Source organism: Chelonoidis abingdonii, chromosome 20, assembly GCF_003597395.2.
Source record: "Chelonoidis abingdonii isolate Lonesome George chromosome 20, CheloAbing_2.0, whole genome shotgun sequence".
NCBI classification, from domain to species: domain Eukaryota; kingdom Metazoa; phylum Chordata; order Testudines; family Testudinidae; genus Chelonoidis; species Chelonoidis abingdonii.
Genome location: NC_133788.1, coordinates 18,675,200 through 18,693,466, shown reverse-complemented (window position 1 = coordinate 18,693,466; position 18,267 = coordinate 18,675,200). Strand labels below are relative to the sequence as shown.

The window sequence follows — 18,267 nt, the reverse complement described above, 5'->3', positions numbered from 1 at the left end:
AACAGACCTAGTTTGGTGCTCTTGGGTGGGTTTAATCAAGGCCTGGAAGGTCTTAATGTTGGGAAATAAGCACATACTATTTGATACAGGAATATATATGGAGCATACACACACATTCTACTAACACAGTGGTGCTCAAACTTTTGTACTGGTGACTCCTTTCACACAAGAAGCCTCTGAATGCGACCCCCCTTTTAAATTAAAAACACTTTTTTTTTATATTTAACACTATTATAAATGCTGGAGGTGAAGCTGGGTTTGGGGTGGAGGATGGCAGCTCGCGACCCCCTACGTAATAACCTCGTGACCCAAGGGGCCATGACCCCCAGTCTGAGAACCCCTGTACTGACACGACAGGAACACTGACACTAAAAGCAGATTTGGTTAAACTTAGATTTATTCAATGACACATGCACATTTGGACAGCTAGTAGCGTTCCAGTGAACAATTTTTATAACTGAATAGGAGATATTTATGACTTCTGTTAGTCAATTAAGAACATTTCTAAAATACATGACTAGAATAAAACTGGAGCAATAAAGATAATTCTTCTCAAGAACAAAAAAGAAACTTCTTCATTTGTAATACTCCTGGCATCAATTAATATCAGCAGGGAACCAAAGGAGGACAGCAAAGAGATGCATAAACGAAGTAATAACGTATCAGTCCTATTCGCCATCTGTCTCGTAGACAGTCCTCAAGTTTTCACTCCCATCAGTTCGTTCTTCAATGCTCCTCAATTTTGCAAACAGCTAGAATTCCCTGGCTGGATGGCTAATTCACCACTCAAGTTATGCAGATGCCCTTTTTTTAAACACAAAAAAGCAGGTAATGGTTGTAATATCATGGGCTCAACCAAAAAATGGTTTTAGAAGTATTTCTCCTCTAAACAGTCTCTTCCTGAACACACCAAAAAGAAGCCACCAAGCTGTAAGGATTGAAGAAAGAGTCTCTTCTTATCAATATTGCACAGGAAAACAAACTCAATAAATTGTCAATATATTTTAAGAAGACTTTAAGCAGAAGAATCGTCAATATTTATTAGTGTAACGAGAACCATCCAGCAGTGCAGCTAATGGGTGGGTGAAATACACATCAAAACTGTTTAGATGGAGCGACATTTGGTTAGCCAGGCTGAATCTCTCCTCGTATGTTTGGCTAATTTAAGGGAATCCTGTAGGGAAAAGACTTAGAGGCTGGTTTTCGTTTGTCGGGAGAGGTGATCTGTAACCATCAAAATTGCGTGGAATGCTTCCGCTGGTGGAACCAGAACTGTTACTGAGAGTCTCTATGCTTCCTTCTCGCTGAAGCTCTGAAATGGAACGAGAAAACAGGCCCTGGTTAATGTTTCAGATAAAAGAAGGACGTTTGCCATTAGAAGGCCAATTTACTGACAAATCTGTTTATTGTATCGCTGTTCTAACATTGCATTCACTCGTCATCCACCTTTTACTGGGTGATTTGATGAAACACTCCCAAGGCATCACATCTACTTCTCTCCTAGGCTTATATTTCAGTCTGAACAAAAATGGAGTTTGAATAAGACATCTAAACCTTGTATTTCAATTTCAGATGTGGTGTGTAATCACTTCCTTTGGGACGAGTACATTGATTTGCAATATATTAAGATCCCAAATCGGAGATTTGCAAGATTGAACTAAGCAGAATTATAGAAGTCCTATTGACAAACAATGGCATAACTTCACTTAACAGGCAGAACTGGTGATATGACTGGACTAGAAAAGGAGTTCAATTGTGATACTCGCTAACTGTGACCTGCAACAACTGCACGCAACCAATGCAGTTCAACAGCCTATTTAAAAAAGGATTTTCCACAACTTCTTTGTGCTGTACATACAGTGGAAAGCATCTTTGTGGTTTCTGAGGCAAACAGAACGTACAAACTTCTCTGGGTGATTGTCTGCTAGGACTACTATCTCAAAGCAAAAGAAGAAAGCAGAAATGATCATGGTTAGCATCCATTTACATCACTAAAAGGTGATGAAACGGTACTGATTGCAGAGGGCTGGAGGAGCCTGTAAACAGGCCCAGGGATCTAAGGTTACTACTCTTGCAATCACACAGGTATCATTCCTTCCCGGGCTGGTCTTAACTCTTGAAACACTCAAATTTTTGTGTGGGCAGAACATCATTTCTAACTCTGACTCTTCGTGAGCCACTTGAATCCAAACGCTGCCTGGGCAGTCTCACACTCTGCAGCACTCAGCGACAGCATGCAGCGGTGATATTAGGCAGGACCCCACGGACAGCACAAGCATCCTCTCCCAGCCACTCAGTGACAGATTACAACAAATATTCTGGTGAGTTGCAAAGTGAGGGCCAACGCCCACGCTCTGCACTCTGTTTCTACTCAAGCTGGAGGGATAAAAAGGGGTAAGACCTATGATGTGAAGCCCCTAATAATTCTGCTATGGGAAAGGAGGGAGAGGGAAAAACCCCTCAGTCTATCTGTAGGCCGTTGACCGGATTGGTATAATGTTGAAAGGCACTTGTGGTACTATGGTGATGGGTACAGGATAAACACTTGGAGCACACAGATAGACAGACAGACAGAGTTTTTCCTATTTACTTCAATGGAAGTTTTTCGTGAACAAGGACTGGCTAGGAAGTGAGTCAAGGACTGCAGGATTTGGGTGAATGATTCTAAATGTTGTTCACTGCCAAATTTTACTGTATCGCTGCATTCACGGAGTTCAGTCTCACAATGGGATTCTACCTCAATTATAAACACTATGACAGTCCCTCTACTGCGCTGAGACTCAGAGATAAGGACAAGCATATAAGTAAAATGCACTGCCCCAGTGATAAGCTTCATCACTAAGACAAAAACCACCCCACCCAAGTACCTTTCTAGCAGTTCCTCTCAGCATTAATACGAGGTACACGTGCATAGATGGGATCATAGATCCATTTGAATTCACACCTCATCTAGTAAGATGTGGCAAAGTTAGTACCTGATCGTGGAAGTAGTTTGCAAGGGAGATAACTGGCATAGGTTACACGAAGAAACAGATCTGTAGGAAGCCTGTCAACCTGTAAGAAGCAGTGACAATGCCCTAATCATGGTTTTCTTGCCAGCTTTTTGTTAAGAAATGTACAATGTATAAATGTCTTCATATTCTGTCCCATCCTAACTGTCCCAGGAGTTCAGGAAGTAAAAACAGTCATTTAAATCCGAAATGAGTGGTGTGTCCCACACGAATACTGCGCTGATTCTGGTTAATTTTGTGCTTTTATCTCCCCTTGCACACAGCTGGCTTTGGTTAAATGTCCCAGGTCAGAGCTTTCGCTCACTGTGCAGCCATCACCAAGAAGACAGAACCCGGGTAGGCTCCAATCAAACATCATTAGGGCTGTTGAACTCCTAATGAGGTTACTTTCCTCTCTCTCTCTCTTGCTCTCTTGTTTTTTTAAAAACCATAATTGATTTTCAGGCAAGTGCTGCATTTTCAGGACCATTAAAAAAAAGGAGGAAGCAGCAGCATTTATTTTTCCTCAGTACTGTAGATTCCCAAAGCCCAAATGCTGAACAGCAAAATGCCAGCTTATAGGTAGGGGGAAGAGTGCATGCGATTCTGGCAGAGGTGTTACAGAACTCCAGCCTCTTTTAGTAACAGTGCCTTTATATTTGCCATTCCTCAGAGATTTACTTAGTATCTTAAAGTGAGATTTCTTTCCTGAGAATCAAAGTCTTAAGGCTTTTCAGGGGTGCTAAGCAATGGTAGCTCCTGTTCTTCCCAGTGCTCAGCACTTCTGCAAATTAGGCCACTCATCTGTACGTATTTTACTGCTGCTACGAAATGGAAAAAACCTTTCCATTACAAATATATATGAAGTATATACAAATATATATGAAGTATATATTACTTCAATATACAGTCATTGAAGAAGAGCGCTCTTTGTGGGAGGCTGCTTGCAATACTTCTCATCACCGCTAGGGGCGCCATGGGGGCTAGTGCCAAGGAGAGTAAAACAGCACTGAGAAAAGCATAAGAAAATTGGAGAGGAGTTGAGGTTTAGTGGATGGGGTACTGGACTGGGAGTCAGGCGACACCGAGCTCCATGTGTGATCCTTGGGCAAGCTGCTTCACCTCTCTCTGCCTCCGTTCCCCATCCCACCCTTTGTCTTGTCTATTTAGATGTAACCTCTTTGGGGCAGGGCCAGGCTTGCTAAGTGTTTGTACAATGTCCATCACAGTGGGGCCTCACTCTCAGTTCAGGCCCTACATGCTACTGTAATGCAACAATGCACAAATCAGGTTAAAAATGAGAATGAACAAAGTATGACTAGGTTAAAGGTTAAATTAGAAACAAAGGCCCAAGTTCTGGCTGCATGAAGGAACACATCAGAAAACCAACAGGCCTTGGGCGGAAGTTCTCATCCTAAAGTGTGTGTGTGTCTCCTGGCAGAGTTCCTCTGAGTAGCTCCCTGGACTCCTCTGAGGAGCAGTGGGCACTGTCTGGGGTTCTTTGCTCTGTGTCCCCCTTGGAAGCCCTGATTTTAAACCTATGACCTATGTTACCTTCCTGTATTTTCATTTGTCGTCTCCTAGATTTAGCTGATCCCCTTGCTTGCTTCTGGCCCTTTTCCTCTGCAGAGGGGGAGGTCTTTTTAGTTTCATAGATGGATTCCCTTTGGGGATCCATCCAAAACACAGGAACCAACGAGGCCTAGAGCCTACGGACATTCTGCTCTGTCTGGAGCCAGTTACACAGCCAGGTGGAGGTGCAACATACTTTGGTATGTAAGGTACCATTGCTCAAATCCCAAGTGCTACATAATAAAGCACCACTAAGAGGAACCCAGGCGCTCTACCCCTGCATGCACCTGGCGAGGCTGCTCCCTATTCCACCCCTCAGAGCAGCTATACAATGTGGGCGTAGGCATTTCCTGGTCACCAGAGACCAACCTCATTGTAAATATGGCCATCAGGCTCACGACCATTACATCAATGGACAAAGTCAGTGTGGCCATTACATCCCTGAATGTCAATCAGATAAGGAAGCATTTTAAAGGCAGGTAGAATCATAGACGGGTAGGATGGGAAGGGACCTCGGGAGATCATCTAGTTCAGTCCCCTGCACTCAAGGCAGGACTATGTAATAACTAGACCATTCCTGACAGGTGTTGGTCTAACGTATTCTTAAGAACCTCCAACAATGGAGATACCAGAACCTCCCTAGGCAAAAGGATGTGTGGTTCAAAGTCAACATAAGCTCCATTTTGAAGTTCTGCCAGGGACAACAGAATGGCCCACTGTCTTGAAGATTGTCCTCCAGCTTTTGGGGTAGAAAACAGAGGACAGGCTCAGGATAGGGAATAGTGGAGTAAGAAGTGCTAATATTCCGTAACTACGCTGTTTCACACCATCCAGCTGTAGGGAGGGGAAGGGCCAAAGGGCCAGTCTATCTTCTGAAAAGACTTGACAGAACCAGCTTCCATGGTCTTCTGGGGCTCGCGTACGTCAAGAGATGCAGGCTCACAGAAAGGCTGCGTTCTAGTTAATAGACAAATCATTGTATTTGTCTTGTACTGTCTACCTTTTACAGTAGCAGTACCCTTGATGGTTAAAAGGAAAATGTCTGAGGGTGAAATCCTGGTAACACTGAAGTCAACGGGAGTTTTGCCATTGATTTGAATGGGAGCAAGCTTTCACCCAACCTCTGGCCATCTTTCTCTCATATCTCATTGCAGTCTGTGCAAAAGCCTTTCAATATGTCTATCTTCCTCATAGCAGTTTCTTCAATATTGTTTTCCTAAAGGCAAATCAATTCCAGCAGCAGTTATTAAGAACCCCAAAGTAACAAAGCAACGTGCATGTGTGCTAGAGACAAAATCAAAATTTGGTAAGACAACCACCTACGCTTCCAAGGAGAATACTATGAACCATCATGAGCACACAAAAATCCTCCTTCGAATGATTGTCAAACAATCCTTAGGAGGTGCCTATTTAAATACATTTCAGCATTTCCATTTTAAACCACGTCTTTCTTTCGTGTATGTACAGTTCAGAGGGGAAAAAAAATCTCTGCCAATCGAAATTCTTGAAATAAGGCATTAGCATGGGACTTAATTTATCAAAGGACCAACAGATTTTTAAATGCTACGTATTTTAAAGAAAATAAAAGGTTCCCAGTCCAATATTGTTTAACACTCAAAAAAATATAATACGATCATGATTAAAACAGGGAAAAATGTTAAATGGTGGAGGTTTTACTTCCTACTTCTTCCCTTTTCTGTCTTTTTAAAATCTACCATTTAAAAAGAATATAAAGGAATTAAAACAAAAAGCTCCTTTAAGTAATGTTAAGGTTGTGAAATAAACCAAGCAAAGCCAGTGAATTTGGGGGAGATTTCCAAAGGCACAAATGGGGACTGGATTTTTTGTATCTTTGAAAATCTCCCTCCTAAAAGTTCTGTTCTTAACTACTCTGTTTATACAGTGGGGAAGAGGGAGGGGTAGCACACCTCTAAAATATGCATGGACCTCACAAGTGACATGTTGGGGGCATGGATGGCTCAGGGGATAATGAGCCTTTTTGCGAGGCTGCCAATTCAAATCCAGCCCAGGTTGGCAGAGCACAACAGTCTTTATGATCATATGTAAAGTGTATCTGGCAATCATACTATGGATGCTCACATAAAAACACCCATTTTCACATGCTGGTCTCACTGGCAATTTCAGCAGGCAGATGAAGGATTGAACGGGTGCCACCCTAAACGCCGAAGAAAGAGGTTAGTGGACTGAGAGACAGAAGACCTCTGTTCTATTCCTTACTCAGCCACTGCCCTTCCTCTGTGACCCTGGGCAAGTCTGAGGCCTAGTCTACACTAGGAAGTTAGTTTGGTATATCTACCTCGCTTAGGGGGTGTGAAACATCCACACCCCTAGGCTGACCTAACCCCCGGTGCACACAACTCTAGGTCAATGGGTCAACCTAGCTACTTCCTCTCAGGGAGGTGGAGCACGTTTGCCAACGGGAGAGCTTCACTGATCAGTGTAGGTCGTGTCTTTGCTGAAGTGCTACAGCGGTGCTACTGCATAGCTGCAGTGTTTTAAGTGTAGACAAGCCCTTAATCTTGCCATGTCTGCTTCCTCGTCTGTAAAAAGGGATAATTCTACTAACCCAACTTTGGAAAGTGCTCCGAGATCTTTACTGCAAAGCACTATGGAAGTGTAACATATTGTTCTAGTACCTTCTCAACCCCAGAGGTGAATCCCCCAGGTCACTGGCCTGGCTATAAGGAAGCTTGCATAGCCGCTGCCTGTGCTGTACCTGTTCTGTGGATAAATAGAGAGCCAAGTTCACTCAAAATGAAACCCGAAGTCCACCTGCAGAAGGAAGTGAGCGAAAGGCAGAATGGCAGCCTCAGCTTGGAACATCCTTGCTTATGTTGTCTGTGTGAGTTCACAAGTTTAGCAGTGCTCAAATACTGGGAGACAGATCTGTCCCTGGTGTAATTCTGTTGGCTTCCATGGTGAGTTAAGACAGGAACAGACTTGGCCCTAGGTTGTCTGCAGGTTATTTCATCTACCTTTCCATAGGTATATACTGCCAAGATGCATTAACTTCCTTAAATGTAGCAGTAAAACAACTTCTTATGATACACTTTAAGTGGCCTGTACACTATCCAACAAATCGTGTCTCACATAAAACACATTCCGTCTCATAGATTTGCTGGCTATTTGCGATAACTTCAATTTGCTTCTGCTGAGGTAAGAAAATCGGGGTTGAGTCGTCAGGGTCTGCAAAATGGAGAGGAGAAGGAAAAAGGGGGCCTCTGGGAGTTATTTATGGGGTCAAAATAACACAAGATCTGCTCTTCTCATAGCATTTCCACTATCAAGGAAATGAAATACTGTGAGAAGACCAGCACTTGCACTACTTTGGCCCCCTAAATGGCTCCCTGAGGCATTAAAAAGCCCGTGAAAAATAAACACAAATATAAATAAACTCTAACACTGGAAACATAAATACGAAAACCTGCCTGCATCCCTAGAGGAAATGATTCAAAGTTCTGACTGGCCTAGAAAAAGAAATAGGCAGAAACATCTGCTGAAAAGATGAGGAGGGAGCCAGTTCAGGGGAGCTCAGAGCAGCCCTCTCCTCCCTTTTGAGGCTCACTGTAACAGCCACCAGCAGAGTAAATGGGAAGCACAGAATAACAGAGGGCTTCAGGGCACGTGTGAGTTGAACTGTGTTGAGGAGAGAAACAACAACAAAAAACTAATCTCCAGTGCTGCACATCTAGCAGATTTCAAAGGAAACAGGCTCCATAGGGCTCAAAAAAATAAGGAAAGAAAGACAAAACTGTCAACCATGATCCTCTACCAGCGAATGTGCAGATTTGTGTCAATGTGGCTCTGTGGCCCTGGGAAGCTGTGGGACTGATTCTCATCTATTGCTAGTGCAAATTGGGATTAAGCTCCTTTTAAATCAATGGAGGCATGCTAGTGTAGAACAGACCAGAACAAAGACCAATCTCCCAGTACAGGAGTGAGAGAATTCGTTTCTCCTGAAAAAAAGTCGACAGGACTGAAAAGGCGTGAGTGGAAATGTTGCAGGAAGCAGTGTTTCTAGTGGCTACAGTAGGGAGGTGACTAGTTTGCAATACTTATTTCACTGTAAATTTCAGAGACAAACGCTATCACATTTCCTCATGCTCAGTTAACAAGATCAGAAAACAGACACCACTCCTTACACCGATACCATTGCAGCCATTCTAACCCTTGTAGATGAAGTTCAAAACACCAGACACACTGAAATAGCAGCTGTTTTACCAGATTTGGCAACGACTCACTAACGCAGTGGGATGATGTGTAAAGTCTGTATGCCCACCGAGACAATACTCATTTTATCAGCGGTTATTTATAACAGTTTCTAGGGAAAGAGGGCTGGTGCTCATACACTCAAAGCACTATACACAGATGAATACATCCCTCTGCCTCTCACCGTCTTGTGTATCTATGCCGAGAGGATATTCCTCCATCCTCAGGGTATATGGTACAAAGCCTGGTCATCTATTGTGACAGAAGAGGCTTCTTTCTGCTTTGACTCTGGCCACTCTTTTCAAAAGTGACAAATGGTTTAGGAAGACACCGTAAGGGGGCCTGATTTCCAAAGGGTGGGGGCCCAGCACTTCCTGGAAATCAGGCCCCTTTAAGGCGTTTCACGTTGGGCACGAGTCACTTTTGAAAATCTTGGCCTCTGTCCCACATGTCAACCAAATGACCTCCTCATTCTCATTTATAAACAGGCCACTAGATTCAGGCCCAATCCTGCCAGGGGGCGCAGGCAGTCACCATGTATACAGAGAGAACAGCACAGTGATGGGTGCCCCAGAGAGGCACCTCACTATAACAGTCCTGATTTTTTTGTGGCCTTCCCTAGGCCCCAGCTTTTCTCATCAGTCATCCTTTCACTCCTGTTGTCAATCCGGGGCTGTGCTGAATCAGAGAGCTGGGGTAAACTGGGGACCTGTAGTAAGAGCTGTGGAATGTGTAGTGAGAGGATGACCACTGAGTGACAGCTGCAGGGAGTGACCCAGGGTTAGACAGTAGGCATGTCTTCCTCTGTGCTTGGAAAGTGCGGATCACATTTCAGGTACTACTGCAATTAACAGAGCAATAGGAACTCAAATGCAGGGCTCTGTGTGTTCCATTAACTCCCTCCCCATGCCGTCCTGTTTTCATCCCTGCCAAAGGCTGAAAACTGCATCAGTGATATATTTCCTTCAGTGCACACAGCGCATGCTGTAGTCTGTTGCATTAGTGAGCTAATTGCGAGAAACTGGTAGGAAACACTTATTTCTGTTAATATTTACCTTCGGTTTTCAAATACCAAGCCTGATCCTACCTTGCAGTCCCATCATACAGCAAAAATAGTCCCCTGCTTTTATTAAGCTTTGTGACAAACGGGGGGCGGGGGAACGGATGGGACATGGCCCTATCTCAAAGCTTGTGATCCTCAGGTATGCGTCAGAGCAGAACAAGCTACATCAGGCACCAGTCCAGGCCAGGTTGCTGCACATTCAGTTCGAAAAAGCTTCAGGAACTGTCAAAGGACTACAGCAAATCTAGAAAGGTAGAAAGTCCTGCCAAGCCTAAATGTGAAGCCATTTTATATGGCACTTTAATTCAATGCCTGAAGAAAATCTATCTGGCCCTCTTTTGCCCGGAACACTCATAAATTATGCTGCCTTTCTTATTTGTGCTCTCTCTGTAGTGGTCCACTTGAAGCCATGGTATGTCCTTTATGTCTACTCAAAAATCTCATCTCTAGTGCATTATTCTCCTAATGGTTTTTCCTTTCTCTCTGTTTGCCTTCCCCTACAGCAGGCTGTTAAGCCCAGTTTCAAAATATCCTCAAAAATCATTTGCTGGAAGAGCTGACCCTTTTCTCTACCTACTGAGAATTGCACAAACTCCTGTACAGCATGGCAGAGATGCAGCCTGGATAAATGATATAATGACAGCCAGCCTGATGTGTCAGGGTAGTGGGGAAGCAGCCGCAATTCTGAATACAAGAATTATTCTTCATCATCTCAAACTGTCACAACACATTACACTCAAGCCCTCAGCTTGCTGAAGGAGTGACCCTGGACTGAATGGAAGAGTGCTTGGGGAAAGAACTAATTGTAGCCTCTTTTCACACGTCAGTCACTTTTCACAGCACCAAACCTTTCAAGCTCAACTAATGTCAAGTTCCCTTTTTCTTTTTCTGTGCTGAGTATTTTTGAGTTATAGAGACAGCATTTTTAAAGGAACAAGGTCTCAGGCAAGGGTCTGAGATGTGGGGGAAGGGAGGGTAGTGTAAGAATTAGTGCACATTGGAAAGTCTATCAGACATCTGAAGATTCATTAGAAATTACTCCATTAACAGCTAGGAATCAAGGCAGTGGCATGGCATATTAGCAACTCATGTTTGAAGCTCTGAGTTCCATTTCTGTCATTCACCGCGATTATTGCACAGGGTCCTTTCCAATCCAAATTTAAATGGAAAGTGCTTAGAAGCACTGGAATTTACTCTGCCTTTTTGTGAAACTAGGAGGCAAACCTGGTATTTGGTTTTACCATAGGACAAGAAAAATGAGGTGTCTCTCTTTAAAAAGGCCAGGTTAGAAGACACTTCACTGGGGACACGAGCAACTTTTGGAAGAACTGTTCAGAGGGAAAAATTAGAACTCATTTAACAATCAAAGCAACTTTCTTTTGTTTTGAAGAAAAGCAAATAGCCCCCCCTGCAACTACGCTATTCAGAATCTGAATCAGAGCCCTGTATATGTCCTCTTGCTTAGAATATCCAAGTATTAGACAGTAGGGATGCTCTGTATCTTCTTATTATTAACCTAGATGGTCTTCAAACCACGATTTGAGGACTTCAATAACTCAGACATAGGTTAGGGGTTTGTTATTGAAGTGGATGGGTGAGATTCTGTGGCCTGCTTTGTGCAGGAGGTTAGACAAGATGATCATAATGGTCCTTTCTGACCTTAAAGTCTATGAGTCTATGAGATTGTAAAATCTTTGGGGCAAGGACTGTTTTAATGGGTGTTTGTACAGTGTCTGCCACAATCGGTCTCCACTATCTGAATCCTAAGCACTGTTTATTACAAATAATAAATAGTCATTATGCAGATTCTGCCATCTGGATTCATGTCCAAAAGGGTCCCATATACAATGAAGGGTAAAAGGCAACTTATACTAACACAGCGGAAGTCTTGAGAACCTGCTTTTGCAGATGTTTATGAACTACATGATTCTTCCCAACACAAGGATTAGTAAAGCATTTTTATTGTAACGTTGCTACAGTTACTGAACTGAACCGGATATCTTCACACACGAGAACCTTCATGAAGCTCCAAAGACCAGAGTCTGCTCTCATTTACAGAGATCTATACTTGAAGGGGATGCCTACACCTCAAGCTGGAGGTGGAATTTCCATCTCAATGAGACATACCGGCGCTAGATCTGACTGAGCTAGTGTGCTAAAAATAGAAGTGTCGCTGCCCCAAGTAGGATCCTGTCCAAGACACTATGTACATACGTAGGCAGCTAGCTCCTCCAGCCACTCATGTCGCCACTGCTGTTTTTAGTGGCATGTATGTCTCCTCTATCTGGAAATTAGAAGGCTTGTCTCATTTCTGTGTTTGTATAACTGCTACACAGCCAGTTGGGGGCATACCCTTTATTCAGATCCAGTAATAAAAAGAGCGATTTTGTCATAAATTTATCAGCAATTACGCAAATGGAAAGATGTTTTGCATCAGATTATAAAGTTTGAAAGTAGTTAAACTTGGTGTTCTCAGGTGTTAAAATTTTAACTCGTGGCAATGAAATGGGCAGCATATAGATGCACCATTGCCCTCTATTGGACAGAATAAGAATTGCTTAGATGTGTGTCAGAGGCCTGATCAGAGCTAATGATGATTCTCCTTGAGTTCAAGTGGTAGGGGCTGTGCTTTCGGAGCAGCAGAACCATAGTCTGATTGTTAATTTCTGATTTAAAGACGCTCCAGTGGGAAACGTTAAATTCCCAGAAGCACTGAAAATTGTAGCAATTTTTTTTTTACCAGCTGTTTGAGTAAATGGACCTTAGACAACTTTGAAAAGAGGAAATGCAGAGATATCGCTGTATTGAATTTGTTTCACACCATTCCAATGGGAAAGATACTGAGACCCAAGAGAACGGGTACATTACATTTTCAGAGTAGAAAAGACATGCAAACACTGCCTTTGAAATTGGAAATCGGTGGCCTATGCAAAATATTAGTGACTGTCAAATTATCTTACAACAACTCTAAGGCTGAATCCACTAGAATTCTCTATAATGTAACGCATGGGAGATGAAAGCTGGCGTGTCAGGAAAAAAAGGCGGTAGGGTCTAACGACTTGGAGAGGGGATATAGAAGATAACACGTACCCCAAGGGCTGAAGACAGAGTCTTTTTAACATCAAAAGTCAACTGAGATAACGCAGTTACTTTGTAGTGCATTATTTCAGTGCTAAAATCTCAAATGAATAACACTTAAAAAAATTAAGAGGACATCTGAATTTACATAAATGTCTGGACTGACTTCAAGCAAGATGAGATGGTGGAGACAAGAATAAAACATTTTCATGTGTGCACCTTTAAAGCATTCTGTCTGCAAAAATAAATGGAGCTTAGTTGGGTTTTCTTTAAAAAGAAAAACCCCAAACACCCCCAACAATTAGGTACATAAACAGTAAGATACTCAAATCTTTGGCATACAGCCAGGCTCAACTCTGAACATTTTATGGAAGGTTAAAAGTGCACCAGATAAAGGTCTAAGCATTTAGAGAGACAATATTCTTCATGATAGGCACTTTCATGATGACTGCAGTGCTTTAAAAACGAATCTCAAGTTTCATACAGCTGTGTATTTTTATAAAGAGGTTTAGGACATTTTGCTACTTAAATGGCACTTTCAAAAGACAAGTTGCTCATTTTAGCTAGTATGTGAAGTTTCAAAAGCTAAAGAACAATCTAAAAGTTATAGAAAACAGATTTCTGTAGCCGAAGTACACAGTGTGAACTGTACTAACTGCTCATGCAAGATTTCCAAAAGTGTGTGTTCTCCCCCTTGTAAACGAAGAAGCAGATGTAATTGTTTTGTTTTAAGAGGAGGGAAAAAAACAATCCCGAACTTCAAAGTCACAATATGCTGCTACTAAAAGTTTACTCTTCAGTATCCCAACTGGTTTCATTTGCTTTCAAATCTTGAGATCTACAATGTACCTTCTCATATTTAATATCTGTTTTCCTGCTGCAAGCCAGTGTGCATATATGTTTTTCATGTATTTAAGCAGAATTATCTTTTATCTTCAATTATACAAGCAGGTTATCTGTGTATTTGAGACCAAAAAGCATTTACAGAGAAAACACTATATTAAAATCCTTGATTTTGGTCTCTTGTTCTAGGTTGTGGGAGTGCCTCTGACTGCTCATTAGAGACCCCTCTACCAGTGAAATTCAAATTCAAATGTTATTCTGTATGTTCACAACTCTTAACAACTCCATGCTGTGAAACTTTGTTCTGTCACTTTGCTGGAAACAGAGCTCCACAGGTTGCTGGTCCTGCCCAAAAGTCCTGGAGGAAATATACAGGCTAACTCCTACTGCTTGAGGCTCAAAACATGTCTATTCAGTATGATCCTGATCCTGAAAAGAGCAGGACACCCTCAATTCCCACTAAAATCACAGAAGCTGAAAGCACTCAGCCCCTTGTGGGTTTGGGCCCGTGTCCCCCACCAATACAACAGCACATCTTATTTTCATCTGATCACAGCAGCTCAAGACAATCAACAAGTGAGAAGATGAGCACTGCCTGCTTTTCCATCCTCAACTCAACAGTCCTAGGAAACAATCTGATCACGGAAAAGCTTCCTGAATGTAACATAATAAATATGGTGATTACCTCACAGTCTGGGCATCATTTCACTGATACGCTGAATGAGAGATTTCAGACATGCCTAAACCTCAAAACCATTGCAACTTCTTTCATGTCTAAAACTTGGTTCGCCCCCACCTCTATCTGATTGGATCCCCTAAGTATCCGAATTTAGAAAAAGAAGGTACTGTATAACTCAAGAAATGGACACATTTTGTGCTGTTACAGTTTTGTTTTCTCTGTGTGTGTGTGTGTGTGTGTGGGCGGGTATGTTAAAGTGTGTACCTCTGCCAAAAACAGTATTGTTGAGTCCCTCATCTCTGCACTTCATTTTGGAGTACTGCAGAGCAAAATCATCCTGGTATAGATTCCAGTAACAGAACACCTATGACATAGTAACCCTTCTGTAAGAAGAGCTACAGAAGGACTCTGTGCTCTTCTCCTGAGGGAGAAGGATATCCTGGTGGAGAAAGCTCAAATGATTCAGAGTGTGGCTTTGGTTTGGAGAAGCAGACAAAAGTTTGGAGGCCAGATGACAATCTGGTGAAACTCAGAATAGTTCTTGAAGTCAGTGGAGTCACAATTCACACCAGCTGAGGATCTGGTCCCAGATGCTTATTTAAACTATCTGAGCCTCTTGAATCTAAAAAATTAAGATAGAAATCAAGAGAGGAGGCTTTTTTTTCTATTATATGTCCACCATCCTAGTTCCATTCCACCCAGGAACTGGAGGTTCAGAAAACCCCAAATGTGTATCCAAATACTTCACGAACATCTCAAAAGGGACTATGTTTGAGATTGGTTCTAAAGAGGTGCCCAGAGGCAGAGAGGGCTGGAAAGGTGGAGTGTATGAACATACTTTGTCCAAACAAGTTTCCTCATTGCTAGAAAGTGAAGATGAGTCATTGGGGTTGCGGGGGAGGGGGAAAGGAAATGACAGAAGAGGGGTTAACACCTGGGCTGTCCACTCCACCAGGATCTCAACATTTTTCAAATTAGTCAGTTTTTACAGATTAAAGTTGACTGTGTTGCTTTAAGCAGCTGAAATGACTTTTAATTTTTGCAGGCCCACAAATAATTGCACCCACAATAAACTATTTAATTAGTTTAACTGTTTGATTGTGCCTGCCAAAACAAACAACCCAACCTGTGGATTCAGTTATTTTTAGGCACAAACTAAAAGATGGCTCAAGACGCTTTTAAAACCAAAACCAGGCCCTATCTTTTTCTTATTGGTTGCAGAATGTCTTACCCATATAGTACCAAACTCTGACCTTGGAAATACATGTGCAAAGGAGCTCTGACGGAAGCTATATCTGAAGGCATAGTTTGGCCCTTGGTTAACTTAGATGCATCTCCACAGCATATTCATATTTGTTCTCATGAAAGCAGAGAGCAGCTGTCAACTGCTTAAAATAAGGATCCATTTTAATTAGAAAAATCTTATTTTATAAATTATTAATATATTAGTTTTAACATTTTAGGCTTTTTTTTAAGTTCCTTATTTTAAAACATTGCCAAATGTGTGAATGTACTGCAGACTGAACAAGCATGTAGCTGAAAATAACTCTTGGATGAAGTCTAGAAGAGTTCACGTAAGACCAGGGAATTTCTTTATGTGAACAGGGAACTCTCTGGGAAGATCTCCCGGACCAGACTAAAGCATGCACCAGGTGTTCTGGCAATGGAAAGAGGAAGCTGTGGGATGTGTTTTGTTGTCTGAATTGGGACAGCACTGGGGGAATAAGGAGCATTTCAGGGAGGGACTCTGGGGGATTTCCTATTCAGCACATGGGAGAAGGCAACATCTGGATTCTGAGGTAGGCAGGAGGGCTCAGAGGCTTTGCATTATCTCAAGTTGGCTAGCAGGCTGCCATTATCTCTCTCTTGAAACAGTCACCCACATCTTAGTCTCCTCTGGACTAGAGTCATGTAATATACTCTGCTTTTATAGCTCCACTGAAATTTTTTCACTACACCCATCACATGCCATGCTGGAGCTTCTGGGCTGAGTTGAGGGAGCACATATCCTTGCAGTGGGTGGGAACAGTTGCTAATTCTGTGTCCTCTCCCTTAGTGGCCCCTTGGGTGCATTCTTCCTGCCCAGAGTTTTCCCAGACAAAACGCGCCGACAGGAACAGCTGTAGGTGCAGTGTCTCACCCCAGTGGCCCTCTAAAGACCACAGTATAGTCTTCAATACAACAGTCAAAGTTCAGCTACTGGGCAGATCTTGAAAACGCTTATCGAACAATGGAAAAGCCAACAAGCCACTTACTATGGGAGTGCTCCTGGGAGAAGGGCTCACGTGCCTTTGGAGGCAAAACAGTACAAACAACTTCCTTGGTGGAAAGAGACCTTTCTAACAAGCATGTGTTTTCAAATGCGGCCTGTGCCAATGGCAGTAATGGAATTTCTGTAGATGTTCTAAAATAACCAGTCTAGCTAATTCTAGATGCTGTGTTAGATTCACATGGCTACTAAGCTGGCCGGAAATCATATGCTTTTGATCAAGAGGTTTTGGGAAATCCCACACGCTGAACTATGAATGCACTTGCTGAGAGGGTCTTCTCTAAGTTTTCCAGAACTGAAACTACTGAAGTATTACTGTACTTGCTGGTCAGTCTATACAGCAGCACTGACAAAAAGGCACCAATTAGGATTAATATTGGTAGGGAAGCATGGATACAAACCTAGGCTTCATACAAAGCCAACTGAAGTCAATGGGAGTCTTCATTAAATTCAAAAGGCTTTGGATCAGGCCCACAGGATAAAATTTTGGCCCCACTGAGGTAAATGGCAAAACTCCCATTGACTTCAAAGGGGCATGATTTCACCCCTACTCTCATTATCTAACAGCTGTGAGTGATTGTTTTAAAATGACCCTCCACTGTCCTACCTAGTTCTTTCAGTAGAGGAAAACCAATTCCTTCTCTATTGGGGAACACAGTATGAAAATGACACGGTAAAGCGGAAGATTTTGCAATTTATGAGGAAAAAGTACCACTGGTAACTGAATGTTAATGAATCAAAATCCTGCTTTGTATGAGAACCATAAAGTGAAGCATTAAGAGTTGGCTCGCAACAAAAGAAAAACAGACCTGTCTATTTTCATTGTTTAAGATGAAGTGTAAAAAGGAAATAAAGAGCAGAAAGGGGAGGAAGCCATTTAGATTTTAAATTTTGTTAAAGGTTTTAATTTTTCTCTAATCTATTCCTTGTCTCATCATGGAATTTGGTGTAATTTAAGGAGGTGCTAGCAAAAAAGGCCAAGATTATTTTATAAAACAGATCTATTTTACCTAGTGCCTCTTTAACCCTGGGCAAAAAAGTTGAAGATCTCTCACCTAACCAACTTTTAAAAAGAGTATTTCTTTTGATGATTCCCTCTAAAGCACCTGTATGGAATTATGCTAGAGACCTAACCAAATTCCAATTTTGCTGAATGTCACTTTGGCTTGGCAGATTTTTCCAGCTGCAAAGAACAGTGCCTGCAAAATTATATCTGCATTATTTTTGTCCAAGGATAGTAGCATAGAACATTTAGCAACTATAAACAGAGTAGGATGAAAAATGCTACAGCATGAGAAGAAAGCTCAGGATATAATCTCTTCTGACCGGATGCCTGCAATATGTCACTGAATTCTCTCTCTCTTGGTGCAATCTGTGTGGAGCCAATATGAACTCCCAGCAAAGTGCTTAAAACCTCATTATTTATAATAACTGTTAAATGATGAGACATTGTTTACCTAGATCACAAGATAAATTCTCACTTACAGAATGCTTGTCTGAGTGTCCTGAAAGTCATCTGGTTTTTATTTAAAAGCAAAATGTA

General features: G+C 42.1%; 1 protein-coding gene across 9 annotated transcripts in view; it reads right to left on the bottom strand.

Annotated features, from left to right (window-relative positions):
* Positions 1 to 379: 379 nt before the first annotated feature.
* BCAS3 (BCAS3 microtubule associated cell migration factor) overlaps positions 380 to 18,267 on the bottom strand; it is a 497,109-nt gene continuing 479,221 nt past the window's right edge. For 7 of the 9 annotated variants that reach the window (XR_012657329.1, XM_032779316.2, XM_032779319.2 and 4 more), the window contains one exon: positions 380 to 1,312. Coding sequence is in view for 8 of the 9 variants with exons in the window: in XM_032779316.2 (XP_032635207.1) it covers positions 1,164 to 1,312 (149 nt within the window). In the remaining variant the exon portion in view is untranslated. The remainder of the gene's footprint in view (positions 1,313 to 18,267) is intronic. The other 2 variants (XM_032779321.2, XM_032779324.2) reach the window with 1 other exon arrangement.